The sequence below is a fragment of the Dipteris shenzhenensis genome, chromosome 26, assembly GCF_047967505.1.
Source record: "Dipteris shenzhenensis isolate YYH24624 ecotype China chromosome 26, Dip_SZ_1.0, whole genome shotgun sequence".
NCBI lineage: Eukaryota > Viridiplantae > Streptophyta > Polypodiopsida > Gleicheniales > Dipteridaceae > Dipteris > Dipteris shenzhenensis.
The window spans coordinates 45946311-45965299 of NC_141621.1; the positions used below are offsets into that span (position 1 = coordinate 45946311).

Below are 18989 nucleotides of genomic sequence, written 5' to 3' on the forward strand. Positions count from 1 at the left end.
AAAATGTGAGCTTGACATAGCAAGAGACACATGAGACAGAAACCTCTTGAACCCTCTTGCCAGAACCTGGAGCTCAGCAGCTCCTCCTCGTATAGCCTTCCAGCCCTCTCCTTAGCTTCTATCTCATCCTCCCTCCCCTCACGCATCTCCTCTACCCTGCATCTGTTGGGTGTGGGCAGCAATGGAGTGGAATGGAATGCAAGAGCAAACAACAAGCTGAGAGAGAAAGAAAGAGTACTTGCAAATGGATGATGAAGGGACTTGAGCAAGAGACACATCAATACCAACTTGAAAGCCCAAATCTTTGGTGGAGGTGCCTCTAGGCACCCAGATGAAGTCTCTGTCAACTCCCAACACTGGAGTATCCTGCTCAGCACCAGTCCAAATACCTTTTGATTTGTTCCAATTGGCAAGCCCTCATGATGCTAGGCAGAACTTATCAATGAAACAAGCAATGGTAGTCAGACCACACCAACATTTTCGCTACACATTCTCCTAGCCAACCTAGATATTGAACCATCTCCACACTTCATTCGATGACATCCTTTAAAAAAGTTCGGTTTGAAGATTTTACTCAGTTGAAGCACATGCTGTTTATGCAATATTATTTACGAAATTGGAAGACAAGCTACAGCCTTAAGCACATCTGCATATAAAAGAGTCTTCCTTTTTTGTAAATTAGGCATGAGCACATAATATTTGTTGTCACAATCCCACCCCACACATGCAAACATGCTTGAAGTGGGCAAAATGGTTTGATGCATGGGAACAAAGAAGCAAATAATAATAATAGAGAAAAACCATTCTCAAGAAGTTTCAGTTTAGGTCAATTTGATTACAAAAGAAGAAGAAAATGCATTTTCGTTCAACAGACCATGTTCATCTTTATTCAAAGACCGTGCACGAAAACTGAACATTGAGAATCCCAATCACAGCATAAAGCTTGAAGTTCAGTTACCGCAACATTGAGAATCCCAATGGCAGGATAAAGCTTGAATAGCCGTCCCAGCTTTTTCTTTTTCTTTGTACCTAACTTCAGCTTGTCATCTGGGTAAGTATTGAGCATTCTTGTAAGTACCTACACATTCAATACAGAAACAAGCCATAGACACATTCAGGGGGGTAAAGGGGGGAGGGGGGTTTCTTTAATGTAAGGTTTGGATTCATCTACAGAGTTTCAATTGATCAGTAATGTACTGCTCATAGCATCTTTAACAGGCAAAATTTCTCCAGCTGAAGTCAAAAAGCTGCAGCACTCTTTACAATCATGACAACTTCAGACTTTAATAAACACGATCAGCAAGCTCCTTATGAACGCAAACCTCCGATATCGAGTGTTCATGACAGATTCCTTTCCAAGCAGCAATAAAATCTCCCAAATCCTGTCTTGACATGGTGTACTCAGAATCTGATGTCTCAGGATAAGGAGGTGCAGGAAACTTTGAAAGCAATCTAACACGCTCCTCTGCTGCTGAAGGATAAGGACATCTTATTGATTGACGTTGGCTGGAGGCAAAACCTTTTTGGTTAGCATTACAAACATCACTTGACTTGGTTTCCTTTGCATCACCAGATACATCACCATCTGAGCTTAAATAAATATGGCGTGCTTGATCAATGGCATTTTCCATCCTTGTTGCAGCAAGAAACGAGTCCACCCGCTGGCTGATGCTTGGTTCCTGGACTTGTTTAGCAGCATACTCTTTAGCTGTGGCCAAGTTTGCTCTACGAGTAGCAATTTCTTTCTCTGCCTTTTTCTCCCGGCGAATAAATGACATGTACATCCTGGAAGAATACTCAAGTGAGCACACAGATCGCCCATTCATAGCAAAAAGCAAAAAATGAAATAGCCCTCTAATGTATTCGTTGCTAGCATTTACATGTGCACTCATTCAAGAAGCCAATGGGATCTAATGCTAAAGGCCTAAGTATAGGTGAATCTGATCACAAATTCAAAAAGGGGGGGGGGGGGATCCTGCATCAAATATAAATAATTGTTTATCTTCAAATTTGAAAACACCTAAGAGACTGATTAGCATTCCCATGTCCACAAAGTCGACTTGACATCAATTCAACAACAAACCGATCCAGATGAGTTTGAAGGCATCATGAGTTTAAATTGCAGTCTAAACAGAAAAGGGCACGAGATGCATTTAGCAATTGTTGGAGATGGCATATCAATCCATCACTTGCCATGATTAAGCACCCTATCAGTAAAGCCCGGTTATATTGCAGGACAGGAGCCACATTGGTCCAAGGCACGAACACTCCAGAGCTTTCTTTCTGTTTTCTAATTGACAAGGATCCTGTTCTGCCACTTGTCAGCCATGAGCTTTGGGCAGTTGGTTCTCAACAAGGTGCAAAACCATATTCTGCTTAATGACTCTGCCTACTTTTGCGATTTAGGTGTAATTATATTAATCTACACTTTATTTGGCTTATTGACCCCTTTTTTACACCGCGATTGCCTGATCATGTAGGATTTTTCAACGTTTCTTCCAATAAAACTTAACCTTCAAATTTAGTCAAAATCTAAAATTTGGGGCTTTTCGTTATAATCTGTAATTTTGGATTCGGTTCATGATCATATCTCCCCTGAAAAATCGTTTCATTCAGATATTCTTTGAACGTTGGGAAATTTGAGACGCACTGCAGAAATTGGAGTGATAGTTCATTTTGGGACAAACTTCAATTTGTAGATAACAGTTCTTACTAGTTAAGTAGGAGTGGGGAATCTTTGTTTTTATTGGCTCCAAAAAGGTCTACCCATGATACAAGGGAGCAACAAATAGGGATAGATACAAATAGTGCGTCTATTGAAGGTAATGGAAAGTGAAAGTACAAGTCAACATAATAGCTACTGAAACCGGCCTCTAATCACTCAGAGGGCAGTGGAACTAAACCTTTAATCACTTCAGCACTTATTTACAGCTCACAAAGCATATATCACAACCATTAACCATTGCATGATCACCATTTGGCATTTATCCATTTGTTCACAAACAAAACCACTGAAAAAGGGATGGAGGCTAGAATGCCCCTGCTCAACAGACATAGACAAGTGCACCCGATTGGCCCCAAACACCGTGGCGCCCCTTTCGGTATTTCTTTATATTTCACAGTGAAATGATTACAAGTTGCATCTGGGAGACCTTCCCTGCAACTGAGCATGCAGCTCCAATTCACTAAGCCTTCGCAAGGCTTTCAAGCATAGAACACCATCACATAAGTGCACTTAACCCATAGGCTCAACCCAAAGGCGTTCTCTTTTCCGGGTGCAATTCCATTGGCTGTCCAAATGCAATCACACTGCACCCCAACTGCACTCTCTTTGAGTGGTTTCCAGATAGCATTCACAAAGCTTTTCAAAGCTCCAAAATAAAATCAGCAAAGTACCCAACCAAAGAATGACTCATGTAGCACTGCCTGGGCACCTGTGAGCCAATAAAGAGGCGGCACACGAGGCCAACCAATAGCTTATGGCAAAAAGAAATTGCAGTAGCAAAATCACAACTCACCAAGCCCTAAAAACTCGAACCAAGTCCTCAATCGCCAAGAGGACATAGTAGCCAATGCCCAATTGCATTCTCAGCCAAAGAGGAGTGCAAAGGCATGAAGAAAGAGCATTTACAAGAGCCGACCAGCAAGAATTCCACTGAAAAATGCGAAAAGAAGCACTTCTGTCGCGAAGAAGTGGGAGTTTTTGGGCTCAAAACAAGCGTGCTTCAGAGAGGAATACATTGAGAAGATTTTGGAGAAGTTTCATCGCCGGAAAGTCCTCCAAAACTGAGAAAAATCAGTCAACCAGCGCGTGGGACCGCTCGAAATTCAACAGAAAGCTGTAGCTTTGCAAGAGGAGAGGCCCAGGAGGCAATAGAAGCAAAAAGGTCCAGAAAAAGCCACTTTTGCAAATTCGACCAGCAAAAGAAGTGCTCAGCTCTGCCCGTTCTACCAAACGCACGGAGGGAAAAGCATATCACTACGAAGGGGAGGCAGAGGGGAAGCCATCAGGCCAAATGGAAGTCGAGGAATCCAAACGGGTGAGGAGTTATGAAGAAAAACGGAATTCAGCTGAAGGAGGCTGAAAAACCAATCCAAAATCTCAACAAAGGGAGAAGATGAGAGAGAAAACCACACATGTGAAGTTTAGAAGGCCCAGGAAGGTCATGCCAAAGGAGCATGTAGAAGGCACTAGAGCCACCTGGAACTCTAGGGGGGCCACTGAAGGTACATGGCTCTCTAGGGGACCCATTAAAAATGCCACATCATCATTTTCCAACAACCACTCTTTTAATTCCTTGGAATGCCTTTGGGCCTAGGGATTAATTACGCTTATGTGCTAGGCACCATGCCGCGTTTAATTACACATTATTAAGCCCACCCTTGGACTTTTAAAACCAAAGTTGTCACGGTCTTGTAGTACATTAAAGTACTTAGAATTTCACGCCCCCGTGACATACCCCTCTCTTGAAACAGCAAACCACAGTTTGCTGCCCCAAAACATAGAAGCGAGCATGAAATATAGCATAAAAGAGTATACAAGAAAGCCGCAGCTATAGTATATAGAGAAAGTGAAAATATGGCTAGGAGAGGCATGCATCCATCCATATACACTGCTCAAAATCTATGTGATCCTCGGCGATTATTAGTCAAGATGCATCAATATCATGAAGTCTCACAGCAGAAATACTGTCAGCTCAGTATCTCGGATGAAACATACAGTGTCATCAAGCGACCTCATGAAATCAGAGTGAGCCCGTCTGTACTGAGGGAGTGGAGGTGCTACCTCCCTCTCGAACACCAGGTAATGCTCTAGACGCTCGCTCTGCTAAACTACCTGTAGGAGCCTGGACCGCAGTCGGCTCTAATTGGAAAGCATCAAGATAAAGCTGCAATATCCCAAGTGAATCTGCCAGTTCACCTTCCTAATTTGCTCTGGGACCAGAAGTTCATCCCCTGTTCTTCCACTTCAGGTTGCACCTCATCAGGTAAATCCTCCGGAATATCTCCATGATATTGCTTTAATAAGCTCACATGAAAGGCATTATGTATCTTCCAATGCGGAGGCAACTTCAGCCTGTAAGCTACCTCGTTTATCTTTTCAGAAACCTGGAAAGGACCATAGTAACGCATGTTCAGCTTTGTGTACAACATTTCCTTGCCTTTTTTATTTTTCAGCCTTGCCTTCTGAAAACGCAGCAAAACCCAATCACCTTCTGTGAATACCAATTCCCTGCGATGCTTATCTGCTGCTCTTTTCTGCTTGTCATGACTTCTTTGCAAGGCATATTTGATCTTCTTGTAAGCCTCTTCAAGGCTTTCCACAAAACGATCAGCTTCGAAGATTTTCTCTTTTGTATGCAAAATAGGAGGTATCTTCCTGGCACCTTCCACTATTTCAAAAGATGCTTTACCTGTGGATGTGTGCACCGTATTATTGTAAGCATATTCCAGCAAAGGCAAATAATGCTCCCATTTGCTTTTGTGGTCTGAGACATAGCATTTAAACATATCCAATATGGTAGAGTTTTCCTGCTCCGATTGTCCATCAGACTGAGGGTGAAAAGATGACGAAAAATTCAGCGTAGTGCCCATATTTTCAAACAGTCCTCTCCAAAAGAGGCTGGTCATCCTCGGATCTCTATCACTAATTATGGATTCAGGCATCCCATGATACTTGAAGACATGCTGCAAAAACAATTTGGCCATTTGATCTGCTGTAATTTTCTTTCTTACTGGCACAAAGTGGGCTTGTTTGCTAAACCTGCAAATTATTGTCCACAATCCATCATGTCCAGTAGGAGTACGTGGAAGATCAAACACAAAATCCATAGCTATGCTTTGCAATGGTCTATCCGGAATTGGCAAAGGGTGTAACAACCCAGGTGCCTTCTGCCTGTCAAACTTTACTTTCTGACAAACCATGCATGTTCTCACATATTCTTCCACATCTTTCCTCAAAGATGGCCAATAAAAGTATTGCTCCACTGCTGTAATTGTTGCTGTAATTCCCCTATGTCCTGCATATGAAGGAGCATGACTTTCCATTATGACTTTTTGTCGCATCTGATCAGTGACACAGAGTCGTCCATGCATCAAAATGAAACCCTCTTCCAACATATAGTGATCATGCCTTTGACCCTCAGAAAGCTGATCATAAATAGTTGAAAAATCAGCATCATTAACATACTGATCTTTCATCACATCTAACACATTGTTGTAAGCAATGCTCACTGCTGAAACACTGGGTTTCTTGGAGACTGCTTCAGGCTATAGTTTCCTGGAAAGTGCATCAGCCATAACATTTTTGTTACCCGGCACATGTACAATTTGAAAATGAAACATTGAGAGGAAGTTAGCCCATCTCATGTGCTTTTAAGGTAATTTTCTCTGCGTGAAAATATCTAAGTGACTGATGATCTGTCTGCACATAAAAATCAGCTCCAAGAAGGTAATGTTTCCATGTGGTCATAGCATGTATCACTGCTAACATTTCCTTCTCGTATGTCTGCTGCAAGTACAATTCAGCATCTTTGATAACTCTAGTCTCATATGCAACCACTCTGCCATCCTGCATCAAAGTGCCTCCTATGCTGTTTCCACATGCATCACAAGTTACAGCAAAGGGTTTTGCAAGATCGAGCAAGATAATAACGGATTCAGAACACAACTTTTGCTTCAGCTCTTCAAAAGCTGCATTTTCCTTTGGTCCCCACTGAAACGGTACAGCTTTCTTTTGTAAAGCATGCAAGGGAGAAGCAATTTCTGCAAAGTACTTTATAAACCTCCGATAGTGTGAACACAACCCAAGAAAGCTTCTGACTTCATGCAGATTTTCCAAAATTGGCCAACTCCTTATGGCCTCAACTTTTGCAGGATCCATCTTGACTCCATCCTTTGACACTACATGACCGAGAAAATGAATCTCATGCATAAAGAACTCACTTTTCTTGGTGTTTATTAATAGCTTGTTTCTTTTCAACTCTTGAAACACAATAGTGAGGTGTTTCCTGTGCTCCTGCTCATTTTTAGAGAACACAATGATGTCATCGAAGAAAGTGCCCACAAACTTTCTGTGTGCTCTAAAAATTCTGTCCATCATTCTATTGAAAGTGGCAGGTGCATTAGTCAAACCAAAAGGCATCACAAGGAACTCATATAAGCCAAATGAAGTGCGGAAGGCAGTCTTGTAGACATCTTCAGGCCGTACCCTTATCTGATGGTATCCACTTTTAAGGTCAATACGACTGAACATTGAGGAACCTTCCAACCGATCCAATATATCATCAATGCGTGGAATTGGAAAACGGTTCTTAATTGTGACTTTATTCAAAGCCCTATAATCAATACACATTCTCCAACTGCCATCCTTCTTTTGCACAAGCAACACAGGGGAACAGTAAGGAGAATTACTTGGCTGTATTAATTCCTTTTCCAAGAGTTCCTTCACTTGTGACATTATCTCTTCCTGTTGTGCCTTACTGACACGATAGGGAGGTATATTAGGCAGTGAGCTTCCTGGAATTATATCAATTTGATGATCCTCGGGCCTCTTGGGAGGTAATTCTTGAGGAAGTGCATCTGGAAAACAATCCTGAAAATCTGAAATAAAAACAGTCCTTTCTCTATCTAAAGCAAAAAGAGTAGAGCCTTCCTGAACTGGTTGGCTGTCCTCTTTGACAAAAATCAAGTACGCTGAAATATGACGCTTTATTACATTGGAAATACAAGAAGCTGAAACTACAGGGATGGACTCCCCTTTCAACTTTACATCAAGTACATGATTTTTGCCTCTATGAGTTGAAGAAATCTTCTTGTTTCTCATCTGCACATCAGCCCCACCCTGTACATCCAAGGCATCCCAAGCAAAGCATCACACTCTGGCAAAGGCATAATGTAGAAGTCCTCTGCATCCTGATATCCCTGGATATGCATCCTCAACTTGCCAATGATAGGAGTGACAGGTGTGTTGACTTCAGGGTTGGCCATATCACACATGCCGGATGGCCCCATTTCCTCAGGCTTGATGCCAAGCCTTCCTACCATATCAGAAGTTATGAAATTTGCCTTTGCCCCATAATCAAAGAAAAACAAACAATTATGATTTCTGATTTTGCCCCATGCTCTGCACATCTCAGTCTTTTTCATTTCCTCTTCATCATGTGCATGTGGCAAACTCCCAATCACATCTGGAAGAAGTCCTACGAAAGGTTTAGGCTTCTTGCCCTTCCGATCAGCTTGTTTATCACCATTCTTATCCTGACCTGTCTCTTTTCTTGAATGGGCAATCATAAGAGCGGTGTCCCTCTCCTTTGCATATAAAACATTTGTTTTGCTCCATGAGTGACTTTTTCTCTTCATCAGATAACTTGGTACGGGGCTGTTTATTAGGCTGTCCACGCCTTTGACCAGCTTTGAATTGGGCTTTTCCTCCCTTTTGAAACGGTCGTTTGCCATAATTTTTATTTTCAGATTTGATGTCCTTATCCTGGTGTTTGGCAGCCCGTTTGTTGTCTTCTTTCTTGGTGTCCATAAAGCCCAAATTCTTCTTCTGCATCCATGCATATGCTGTCCTTGCATTCTCAATTAATTGAGTCATAGAACCCACCTTGGTTTTGATGCAATAATCACGTAGCTCACTAGGCAATCCACAACAGTACCTCTCTATTTGCTCTTTCAAAGAAACATGCCTGTAAGAGCTCAATGGCAGCAAAACATCCCAAAACCTCTGGGTGTAATCATCAAGATTCTTGCAAAGTTTGTATGACAAGTCATGCCAGTGTGAAAGTACTTCAACTTCAAAAGTTGGAGTAAGCCAAGTAGAAGAGAACACTTGCTTAAATTCCAGCCAAGTAGCAGGTGCATCTCCATGAAGCATAAGGTTGGTGTACCACTTAAGTGCATTGCCTTTCAAAAATGTGGCAACCTTCCTCATCTTGGATGCTTCTGTAAACAAAACCCCAAGAAATGCAGCATCAAACTGTTGAAGGAATGTGAGGGCTTTGTACCTGTCCTGTACTCCATTATATGTATCAAACTTGACATGAGAACCACCATCCTTAAATTCTTTATATACATTTAATATTGGCTGTCCCAAAGATGGCTGTATATTTGCAGCATTCCCTTCACTAGGGAGAGCCATGCTTGGCTGAACATTAGGCATGGGAGCATATGATGTGGCTTGCATGCCTGGCTGCATTCCCACATTGTCATACATGGCTTGCTTTCTATGCCCAATTGGCGATGAAATCAACATAGCATCAAAGATAGAATCTGTACCAAAATATTCAGGTTGCTGCCTCAAATATGGCTGAGGTGGTTGAGCCACATTTATGGACTGCACATTATTATTTTGAGGAGTAGAAGTACCCAAACCAAGGCCTTGTGCTGGCTGCTCATACTGTTGCACTCGATGTACTTTTTGTACCTCTTTCTCAAGTGCTCTTTTGGGCGGCGATTCCTCTCTCTTGGAAGTCACTTTCTGAGTCATTTTTGATGGCTGTCCCTCATGGGAAACTGATGCATGAGTGTGCGGTCCGCCATGAGAAGCTGATGCATGTGTGTACTCACTCTTTCCGTGCTTGTGCTTTCTTGATTTCTTCTTCTTCTTGGCATTTGTTTGCACAATCTAAGCCAAATTTTGAGCCAGCTGAGTCAAAGCAGTCACTGCACTTGCAAGCTGTGCATTCAACATAGTAGCATCATCTGACTCACTGCTAGAACTAGTATCACCGTTGACCTCAGTTGTAGCTTCATGTGTGGCCTGCTCAAAAGGGATTTGTTGTGCTCCCTGCAGCTGTACACTAGCTGGATCATTAAGGCTTTCCTGCCTTCTCCTTTGAGGAGTTGTGGAGCTCTCTTGCTCATGGGTACTCACCAAGTTTATGGTTGTAATATTCAGCTATCAAAAAGTGCAGCAAAGATATCCTTCCACCAAACTACCGAGGCCCACCTCTTGAGAAAGAGTGTGTGGTATCCCGGCAATGGAACCAATGAAACCGGCCTCTAATCACTTAGACGGCAGTGGAACTAAACCTTTAATCACTTCAGCACTTATTTACAGCTCACAAAGCATATATCACAACCATTAACCATTGCATGATCACCATTTGGCATTTACCCATTTGTTCACAAACAAAACCACTGAAAAAGGAATGGAGGCTAGAATGCCCCTGCTCAACAGACATAGACAAGTGCACCCGATTGGCCCCAAACACCGTGGCGCCCCTTTCGGTATTTCTTTATATTTCACAGTGAAATGATTACAAGTTGCATCTGGGAGACCTTCCCTGCAACTGAGCATGCAGCTCCAATTCACTAAGCCTTCGCAAGGCTTTCAAGCATAGAACACCATCACATAAGTGCACTTAACCCATAGGCTCAACCCAAAGGCATTCTCTTTTCCGAGTGCAATTCCATTGGCTGTCCAGATGCAATCACACTGCACCCCAACTGCACTCTCTTTGAGTGGTTTCCAGATGGCATTCACAAAGCTTTTCAAAGCTCCAAAATAAAATCAGCAAAGTACCCAACCAAAGAATGACTCATGTAGCACTTCTTGGGCACCTGTGAGCCAAGAAAGAGGCGGCACACGAGGCCAACCAATAGCTTATGGCAAAAAGAAATTGCAGTAGCAAAATCACAACTCACCAAGCCCTGAAAACTCGAACCAAGTCCTCAATCGCCAAGAGGACATAGTAGCCAATGCCCAATTGCATTCTCAGCCAAAGAGGAGTGCAAAGGCATGAAGAAAGAGCATTTACAAGAGCCGACCAGCAAGAATTCCACTGAAAAATGCGAAAAGAAGCACTTCTGTCGCGAAGAAGTGGAAGTTCTTGGGCTCAAAAGAAGCGTGCTTCAGAGAGGAATGCATTGAGAAGGTTTTGGAGAAGTTTCATCGCCGAAAAGTTGTCCAAAACTGAGAAAAACCAGTCAACCAGTGCGTGGGACCACTCGAAATTCAACAGAAAGCTGTAGCTTTGCAAGAGGAGAGGCCCCGGAGGTGGTAGAAGCAATAAAGTCCAGAAAAAGCCACTTTTGCAAATTCGACCAGCAAAAGAAGTGCTCAGCTCTGCCCGTTCTACCAAACGCACGAAGGGAAAAGCATATCACTACAAAGGGGAGGCAGAGGGGAAGCCATCGGGCCAAACGGAAGTCGAGGAATCCAAATGGGTGAGGAGTTATGAAGGAAAAACGGAATTCAGCTGAAGGAGGCTGAAAAACCAGTCCAAAATCTCAACAAAGGGAGAAGATGAGAGAGAAAACCACACATGTGAAGTTTAGAAGGCCCAGGAAGGTCCAGGAATGCCAAAGGAGCATGTAGAAGGCACTAGAGCCACTTGGAACTCTAGGGGGGCCACTGAAGGTACATGGCCCTCTAGGGGGCCCATTAAAAATGCCACATCATCATTTCCCAACAACCACTCTTTTAATTCCTTGGAATGCCTTTGGGCCTAGGGATTAATTACGCTTATGTGCTAGGCACCATGCCGCGTTTAATTACACATTATTAAGCCCACGCTTGGACCTTTAAAACCAAAGTTGTCACGGTCTTGTAGTACATTAAAGTACTTAGAATTTCACGCCCCCGTGATAGCTACCCCTAGTGTAAGCCTAGGGTAGGACTAAACGTCCTAATAGTCATACGATGACCAACTGACCTAACTGTCCCGAATGAACTGAAGGCTAACTAGAACTAACAGTCCTAGGTCTACAAGGCCATACCAGGTTCTAATCTAAAGAACCCCTCCTTGGTATGAGTTAGTAATCGAGATAAGTGGAACTAAATAGAGCTAACAGTCCTAGGTCTACAAGGCCATACTAGGGTCTAGGTCTAACAAACCCCCTCCTTGGTATGACTTAGTACTCTGAAAACATATGAGAGATACCTAGAATTTACACCATGGTTGCATATGTTCATCCACAAGGATACAGCAACTTGGAACTACAGAGACGACAATATCATGTACAAAAAAAGCTTCAAACTAGGTCATGGTAGTGCTTTGGTGAAGATATGATCAACGTCAAGATCTACTAGTAGTTTTCAAAGCTAAATACATTCCACAATAGCCGTTAAAGCTGCCATGTACTCAGCTTTAAAGCTAGAAGTAAGCAATCATAGGTTAATTTTTGCTAAACCAAGAATGGTTGAAGCTCCAAGCATAAAACAGTTGCCACTATGTGATAGTCTAGTGTCACAACATCCTGCCTAGTCACTATCTATAAATGCCTACAGAGTAAATAAAGGATTGTGACCATAAAGAAGGCCGAAGGTTTGAGTGCCTTTCAAGTATCTGAAGACACGTTTCACTGTTTGCCAATGCTGTGCACTGGGACTAATGCATGAATCTGCTCCACATAGAAATTGTCACGCATTTGTACTTCTCCCAAGAAATAAAGAGAAAACTTTTGTATTGACTTTGGTCAAAGAAAGTTGACTCCAGTTAACTAGAATTACTTTCATTTCCTTTGTACTACATTGATTAGTGAATACCATGGGGATGCCCAAAAGGGACTAGAACTAGTCTAAGAACTAGAGTGCATGCATTTGACTAACCTCTAATGGGTTGAAGTGTTCAATATTATTTGTGCAAGGTACATGACTTTGGAGAGTGCATCTTTTTGAAGGGAGCACAAACAAGTGGCACCGCATTAATGAAGGGCCCACTTGTAGCAATAGGAAGTTCTAGGTTTAGCAGTCAGCTAGCTAAGTGGGGCCAGCTAGGTTTTAAAAGGGGTTCTCATTCATTGTAAAACACTTTAGTACTCTCTTGTACTTTTAGTAGTGCTTTCAGGACTGATTGTGGGCTTGCCACGTGGCAACCCTATTGTGTAATCCCATAAGCAATAGTGTGCTGGCCCACTTTCCTAAAAGTATAAAAGGGGCTTCAGCTGTACTAGACATTCATTCTACACTAAGTACCATTCTATTCTATCATGTTGGCATTTCCAAGCATCAGCCCAAAGGTTTTACATGCCAATAAGGACACCATCAAGCTTTGAGCTTGCTAGCCATCAAGGAAGCTGCCTAATCTCTCACCCTCTTCTTGTAAGATGACCTAACCCTACCCCCTTTACTCTCTTGTCTACTAATTGATGCTAAAACAATCCCTAAACTAGTCTCTGTTAGCAGCCTTTAGTAGTGGTCATGTTTCACCACTTGAGTCAAAAGCACTAAAAGTCACCTACTTTATGGAGAAAAGCGCGTACTTTTGGAGAAAGCCCAGATCTCTAGGACAAATCGCGTATTCTCAACCCTTCCCTACAAGTATTCCTAATTCTAAACAGTCACCTAAGACTTGCATTAGTTGCCTTGAAGAATCATTAATCGTTCCCACACTTGCAATAGTTGTTTTCTACAAACATTAATCTTTCCCACACTCCCCCTACTCACGGGTAGGTCATATTTGAAGACTCGAATGAGTCAATACAGTAAGAGACGGAGGAGTCCGGCCCGATCACGACAGACCACCTGGAGCTAGGCAAGGAAAGCAAGCACATGCTTTCTAGGTGGCTGGCCTAGTCTATAAAATAAGGGCCTCTAGGCTCTCAGTTGTATTGAGAATTGTACCCAGACTCTGTGAGAAGTGCTGCGGACCTGAACAGCAAACAGAGAGCACACAAACTGCGAACAGAAGAGCAAGAGAGAAAGAGAAGTCTGCAAAAGATCTCGAGGTAAATGCATCCACTGCTGGCAGAAAACCTTGCTGAATGAGATAAGAATCAACGAGGGGGGCATTGTTCCTAAAAACTCCGTTTCCGACGGTCCAAAACAGTACGACGTTTTCGAAACGCGAAACAGCGATTTAGATAGGCTGTTTTTCTTCCCCTAATTTTTCATGCACAGAGCCCGACGGACCATTTTAGAGTGCCTGAAAAATGGTGATTTTTGCACCCCTTACCACCCGCTCTCCTTTGCTTCTTTCTCCTCTGTTTGTCCTTTTCCTTCACCCGTACCACTTCAGGCTTCTCTCCCTGTCCCTTTCCTTCACTTGCATCAAGCTTGGAAGACGCTCCTTTTCCTTCTCTCGAATCTCCACCTTCCTTTCTTAGTCCCTTTATTTCATGAATCCTCAACTTGATATGACTTGTTCCATTGCGTATGACTTGCCTTATAAGTCATTTTGAACTTGATCAAAGAAGTATGTTTCAAGCTTTTGCAATGTTTTCATTAATGATATATATGTGTATAGTATAGTATAGTATAGTGTGTGTGTGTGTGTGTGTGTGTGTGTGTGTGTGTGTGTGTATATATCATTAATGATTTCTCAGATTTCCAGCACACAGGTTCTACAGGTTTTTCTGGATGTATGGCAAACTATCAGCTTCTTTGTCACAGTATTCTCTCTTCTTCCACTGGATCAGATACTGGGCCTTATGGACCCTCTGGTTGCAGCGCATCCAAGCATATCTGAATTCTCCTCTTCAGCATCCTTATGAGTTTTTCAGAGCCTCACTAAGGCAGTCTTTATATGATGCCTTACATGAGGAAGATTTGGATGTTTCTTGTATTCAACTTTTCTTTTACTGTTTCTGATGGATAGGGCTGTAGCTCTATTTTGAGCACGGCCTGGATGTAAATGAATGTTTTATAATATAAGTATCTTGGTTTTACAAAAAAAAAAAGTGTGTGTATATATATATGTATGTATGTATGTATGTATGTATGTATGTATATGGTGGGAAATGGTGTTTCGCAGTTTTGGCCACCAGAAAACGGTGGAAACGGAGTTTCGGTTTTTAAGGTTAATAATAAATATATATATAAATGTATATATATGTATGTATATACATATAGATATACATATATGTATATATATGTATATCTATATGTATATATATGTATGTATATACATATATATATACACATATATGTATATCTACATATATCTACATATATATACATATATGTATATATATGTAGATATATGTATATACATACATATATCTACATATGTATGTAGATATACATATATATACATATATGTATATATATGTAGATATACATATATATACATATATGTATATATATGTAGATATATGTATATCTATATGTATATACATATATACATATGTATACATATATGTAGATATACATATATATACATATATGTATATATATGTAGATATATATAGATATACATATCTATATGTATATATATCTACATATATATACATATATGTATATATATGTAGATATATGTATATACATACATATATCTACATATGTATGTAGATATACATATATATACATATATGTATATATATGTAGATATACATATATATACATATATGTATATATATGTAGATATATGTAGATATACATATATGTATATATATGTATATCTATATACATATACATATATACATATGTATACATATACATATATATATATATATATATGTATATCTATATGTATGTAGATATATGTAGATATATATGTAGATATACATATATATACATATATGTATATATATGTAGATATATGTAGATATACATATATGTATATCTATAAGTATATACATGTATACATATATGTATATATATGTAGATATATGTAGATATACATATATGTATATCTATATGTATATACATATATACATATATGTATACATATACATATATGTATACATATACATACATATATATATATATATGTATATGTATACATATGTATATATGTATATACATATAGATATATGTATATATATGTATATCTATATGTATATACATACATATATATACATATAGATATACATATATATAGATATATGTATATCTATATGTATATACATACATATATATACATATATATATTTATTTATTATTAACCTTAAAAACCAAAACTCCGTTTCCACCGTTTTCTGGTGGCCAAAACTGCAAAACACCATTTCCCGCCATGCTCTCTATCACCGTTTCCGAAACTCCTCTGAACTATGGAGGGGGGGAGCCCCTATATATAGGGTCCCATCACTTGCCCTAAAGAGCCGACTAGAGGCGGCATTCTGCCCGACCAAGTGCGACCCAGGTTGGGATACACCCGACCTACTGGTCGGATGTTGTGCACAATCAAGGTTGGGGGCCTGGTTGACCCCCCAACCTAGGCGCCATCAAGGCAGCCTGGTGGCAGCCCTACAATGGGCCCAGGGGTGGGCAAAAGCAGCCCCTCACCCCTCTAGACCAATCCGCAGCAAGCATGGCACTAGCTTGGCTAGCCCCGCACCCCTACGTGCACGCGTAGGACTACACAGCCTACAAGATGACACCAAGATTGATCCCCTCTACATCTCCTTGTCGGCGGGCAACCCACAAACAAGGCCCTCACTCGACTGCACATGGACAGGAAGACCCACAACCAAGGCCCTTACTCTATGATACAAGAGATGCTGCCTCTAACAGACTACTCTCCCTCTTGAGTCACCTTGTACAAAGAGATTTTCTATTGCAATAACACCAGGGCAGGGAGGGGCTTATTTATTGCCCCTAGTGCTGCATTTTGCTTCTCTCTCTCCCACTCCTACGCTCTCACTCTACAACAATTTAGTTTCTAGCCGCATCGCTCAGTTACCCAGTGCTGCTCAGAGCCTCTAGCTTTCGAACTACGTTCATCCCCATATGCAATTTGCCCCAAGGTACTGCGAATTGATTTCCCTTTCTGCGATTTGAGTTCCATCCAGTTCTTGGGCCCATTTCCCAAGTGCTAACTAGCCATACTGCTACGATTCGACTATGGGAGTTAAGTTTTGAGGTTTGGTTCAATTCACTGGTATCAGAGCACAGTCTTGCCACTTTCCTTAGTGGCAACAATCCAAAAAACCGTTAGATTGAGCCCTAACGTACTAGGAAGTGTGGTCGATCCAAAGGCCAGAGAACTTTGTCTCGCATTGGGCAAAGTCAAAGATCAGAATGCTATAATTTTGTTTGATATTGGAGCAACAGATAACTTTATTTCTTATAACCTAGCCATGCGGTTAGGCATTCAAACTAAAGAGTTAGTCTCTTGATGAAAGACAGATTTTCCAAGGGCAGTCAGTACCCGTAACACCACTCATTGGAAAGATTAGATCCATATTCAGGATTATGTGGATCACGAGGTCTTTATGCTTTTACCTTTGGAACAATACAATGTAGTTTTGCGGATGCCTTGGTTCTATCGGAAAGAATAGCATCTCAAGATGCCAGAAAAGACACATGTTTTCAATCATAGGGGAAGAGAACATCGTATTGTTGCTAAGGAGAAAGGAGAAACTATTCCTATTGTATCCAATGTTTCCGTTAGATAATTAATAAAATCTTCAATTTCAGCTATGTCAAAGAAAAAGAGAATGAAATGAAAGTTGAGTTGGACTCTCCAGATCAAGAAAATTCCAGTTTTTAGATGCTTTTAAAGACCGTTTTCAGATTCATTGCAAAGGGAGTTACCTTTGGAGCAGCCAGAGGACCAGGTCATCGAGCTCATTCCAAGAAGTGAGCCCCTGAATCGACCACCTTATCGGGTGAGTGCAGCCCATACCGATGAGATCATGGCTCGCGTACAGGATTTGCTCTCCAAATGACTAATCCGACCTCGTTCTTCTCCTTTTTGCTTATTTGTGCTATTGGTCCAGAAGAAAGATGGGTCTTATAGAATGTGTGTGGACTATAGAGCCCTCAACAAGATGAATGTCAAGAAACAAGTTTCCAAGTCCACGCTTTGATGATGTGTTGGATCGATTAAAGGAAACCACTATTTTCAACACGATTGACTTGCACAGTGGCTATCATTAGATCAGGATTCATCCCCACGACATTCAACAACTTTTGGGTTATACGAGTTCTTGGTCATCCCCTTTGGCTTAAGAAATGCTCCTGCTACTTTCAAAAGAATGATGGAACGGATTTTCCGACCTCATGGACACTTTGCTGATACTTTTTTTGATGGCATTCTTATGGTCTCTAGGTCAGAAAAGCAGCACAAAAGACATCTAGCCACAGGGTTTCAAGAACAAGCTCTTCATTGATGGAAAGACAAGTGAATTCTTTTTGGATGAAATCCATTATCTTGGCCACACAATTTCCAAGGATTCCATATGGATGGACCCCGCAAAGATCAAAGCTGTAATGAAGGGGGGAAAGGGCCAAGTTAGAGGTCCTTTAGGTGGAAAATGTGAAGGGACTATATAAGTCCCCATCCACCCCCTACTATGTACGTTTTGATGTGACATCTAATCCTATCTACTCTCCCTTCCTCCTTCCTGCCAGCGCTCACTCACTCTCTCTCTCTCTTCCCTACACCCTCTCATTCTCTCCCTCTCTTCCCGACCTCATTCTCTCTCTCATACCCCTTCTCCTCCCTTCTTCCCCTATCTCTCTCCCCCTTCTACTAGTCTATCCCCCTTTCTCCAAATCTGCCCCTACCCCCTTTTCTACATTGGTTTCAGAGCTCCGACTGTGGCACCTTTGCTTTCAGCAGTTGCACCTTGGCGTCCATTACCAGGAGGAGCCTCATTCGTTGCTTGCAAGAGCCTCGTCCAACCATCGTTAATCATCCGTTGACCCCTCAACAGTCGACCTCCGCAAGATCTGAGAGGGAGTGCCACCCTTGGCTCCTACACACAGTCGAGGGCTAGGAGGTTGCTAGCAACCACCTGAGGCGGCATACAGGCGGTGGCATCGCAGCAATAGAGCTGTGGAGTAGGTCGATTGATAAACGAGATGTCATCATTTGTTTCTTGGTGTGTGTGTAGTGCCTTTGTGGCTTGACTAGTTGTGTTGTAAAGAGCAACAAGCCCCATAGGGATGAGCTCTGTGTGTGTGAGTGATTTGAAGCTTATCATATGAAAGTTATTGAGTCATTTGATCTATCATTGATTCTATAGTTCTCAGACTTGAGTTTACAATTCATCTCGTGATTCTTATAAGCATTTAAATTGATTGAGCCTTCAGTGGTATCAGAGCGGGTAGTCGTCTTCTTGATACTTACTGTGGTGCATGCATGTCTAGAGAGGGC

General features: G+C 41.5%; 1 protein-coding gene across 3 annotated transcripts in view; it reads right to left on the bottom strand.

Moving 5' to 3' along the window:
• Positions 1–18989, bottom strand: part of LOC147885162 (protein NO VEIN-like) — a 167722-nt gene that overhangs the window by 105012 nt on the left and 43721 nt on the right. For all 3 annotated transcript variants that reach the window (XM_087397678.1, XM_087397676.1, XM_087397679.1), the window contains 2 exons: positions 1323–1785; positions 959–1078 (listed from right to left, as the gene is read on the bottom strand). In XM_087397678.1, coding sequence (XP_087253804.1) covers positions 959–1078; positions 1323–1785 — 583 coding nt within the window. The remainder of the gene's footprint in view (positions 1–958; positions 1079–1322; positions 1786–18989) is intronic.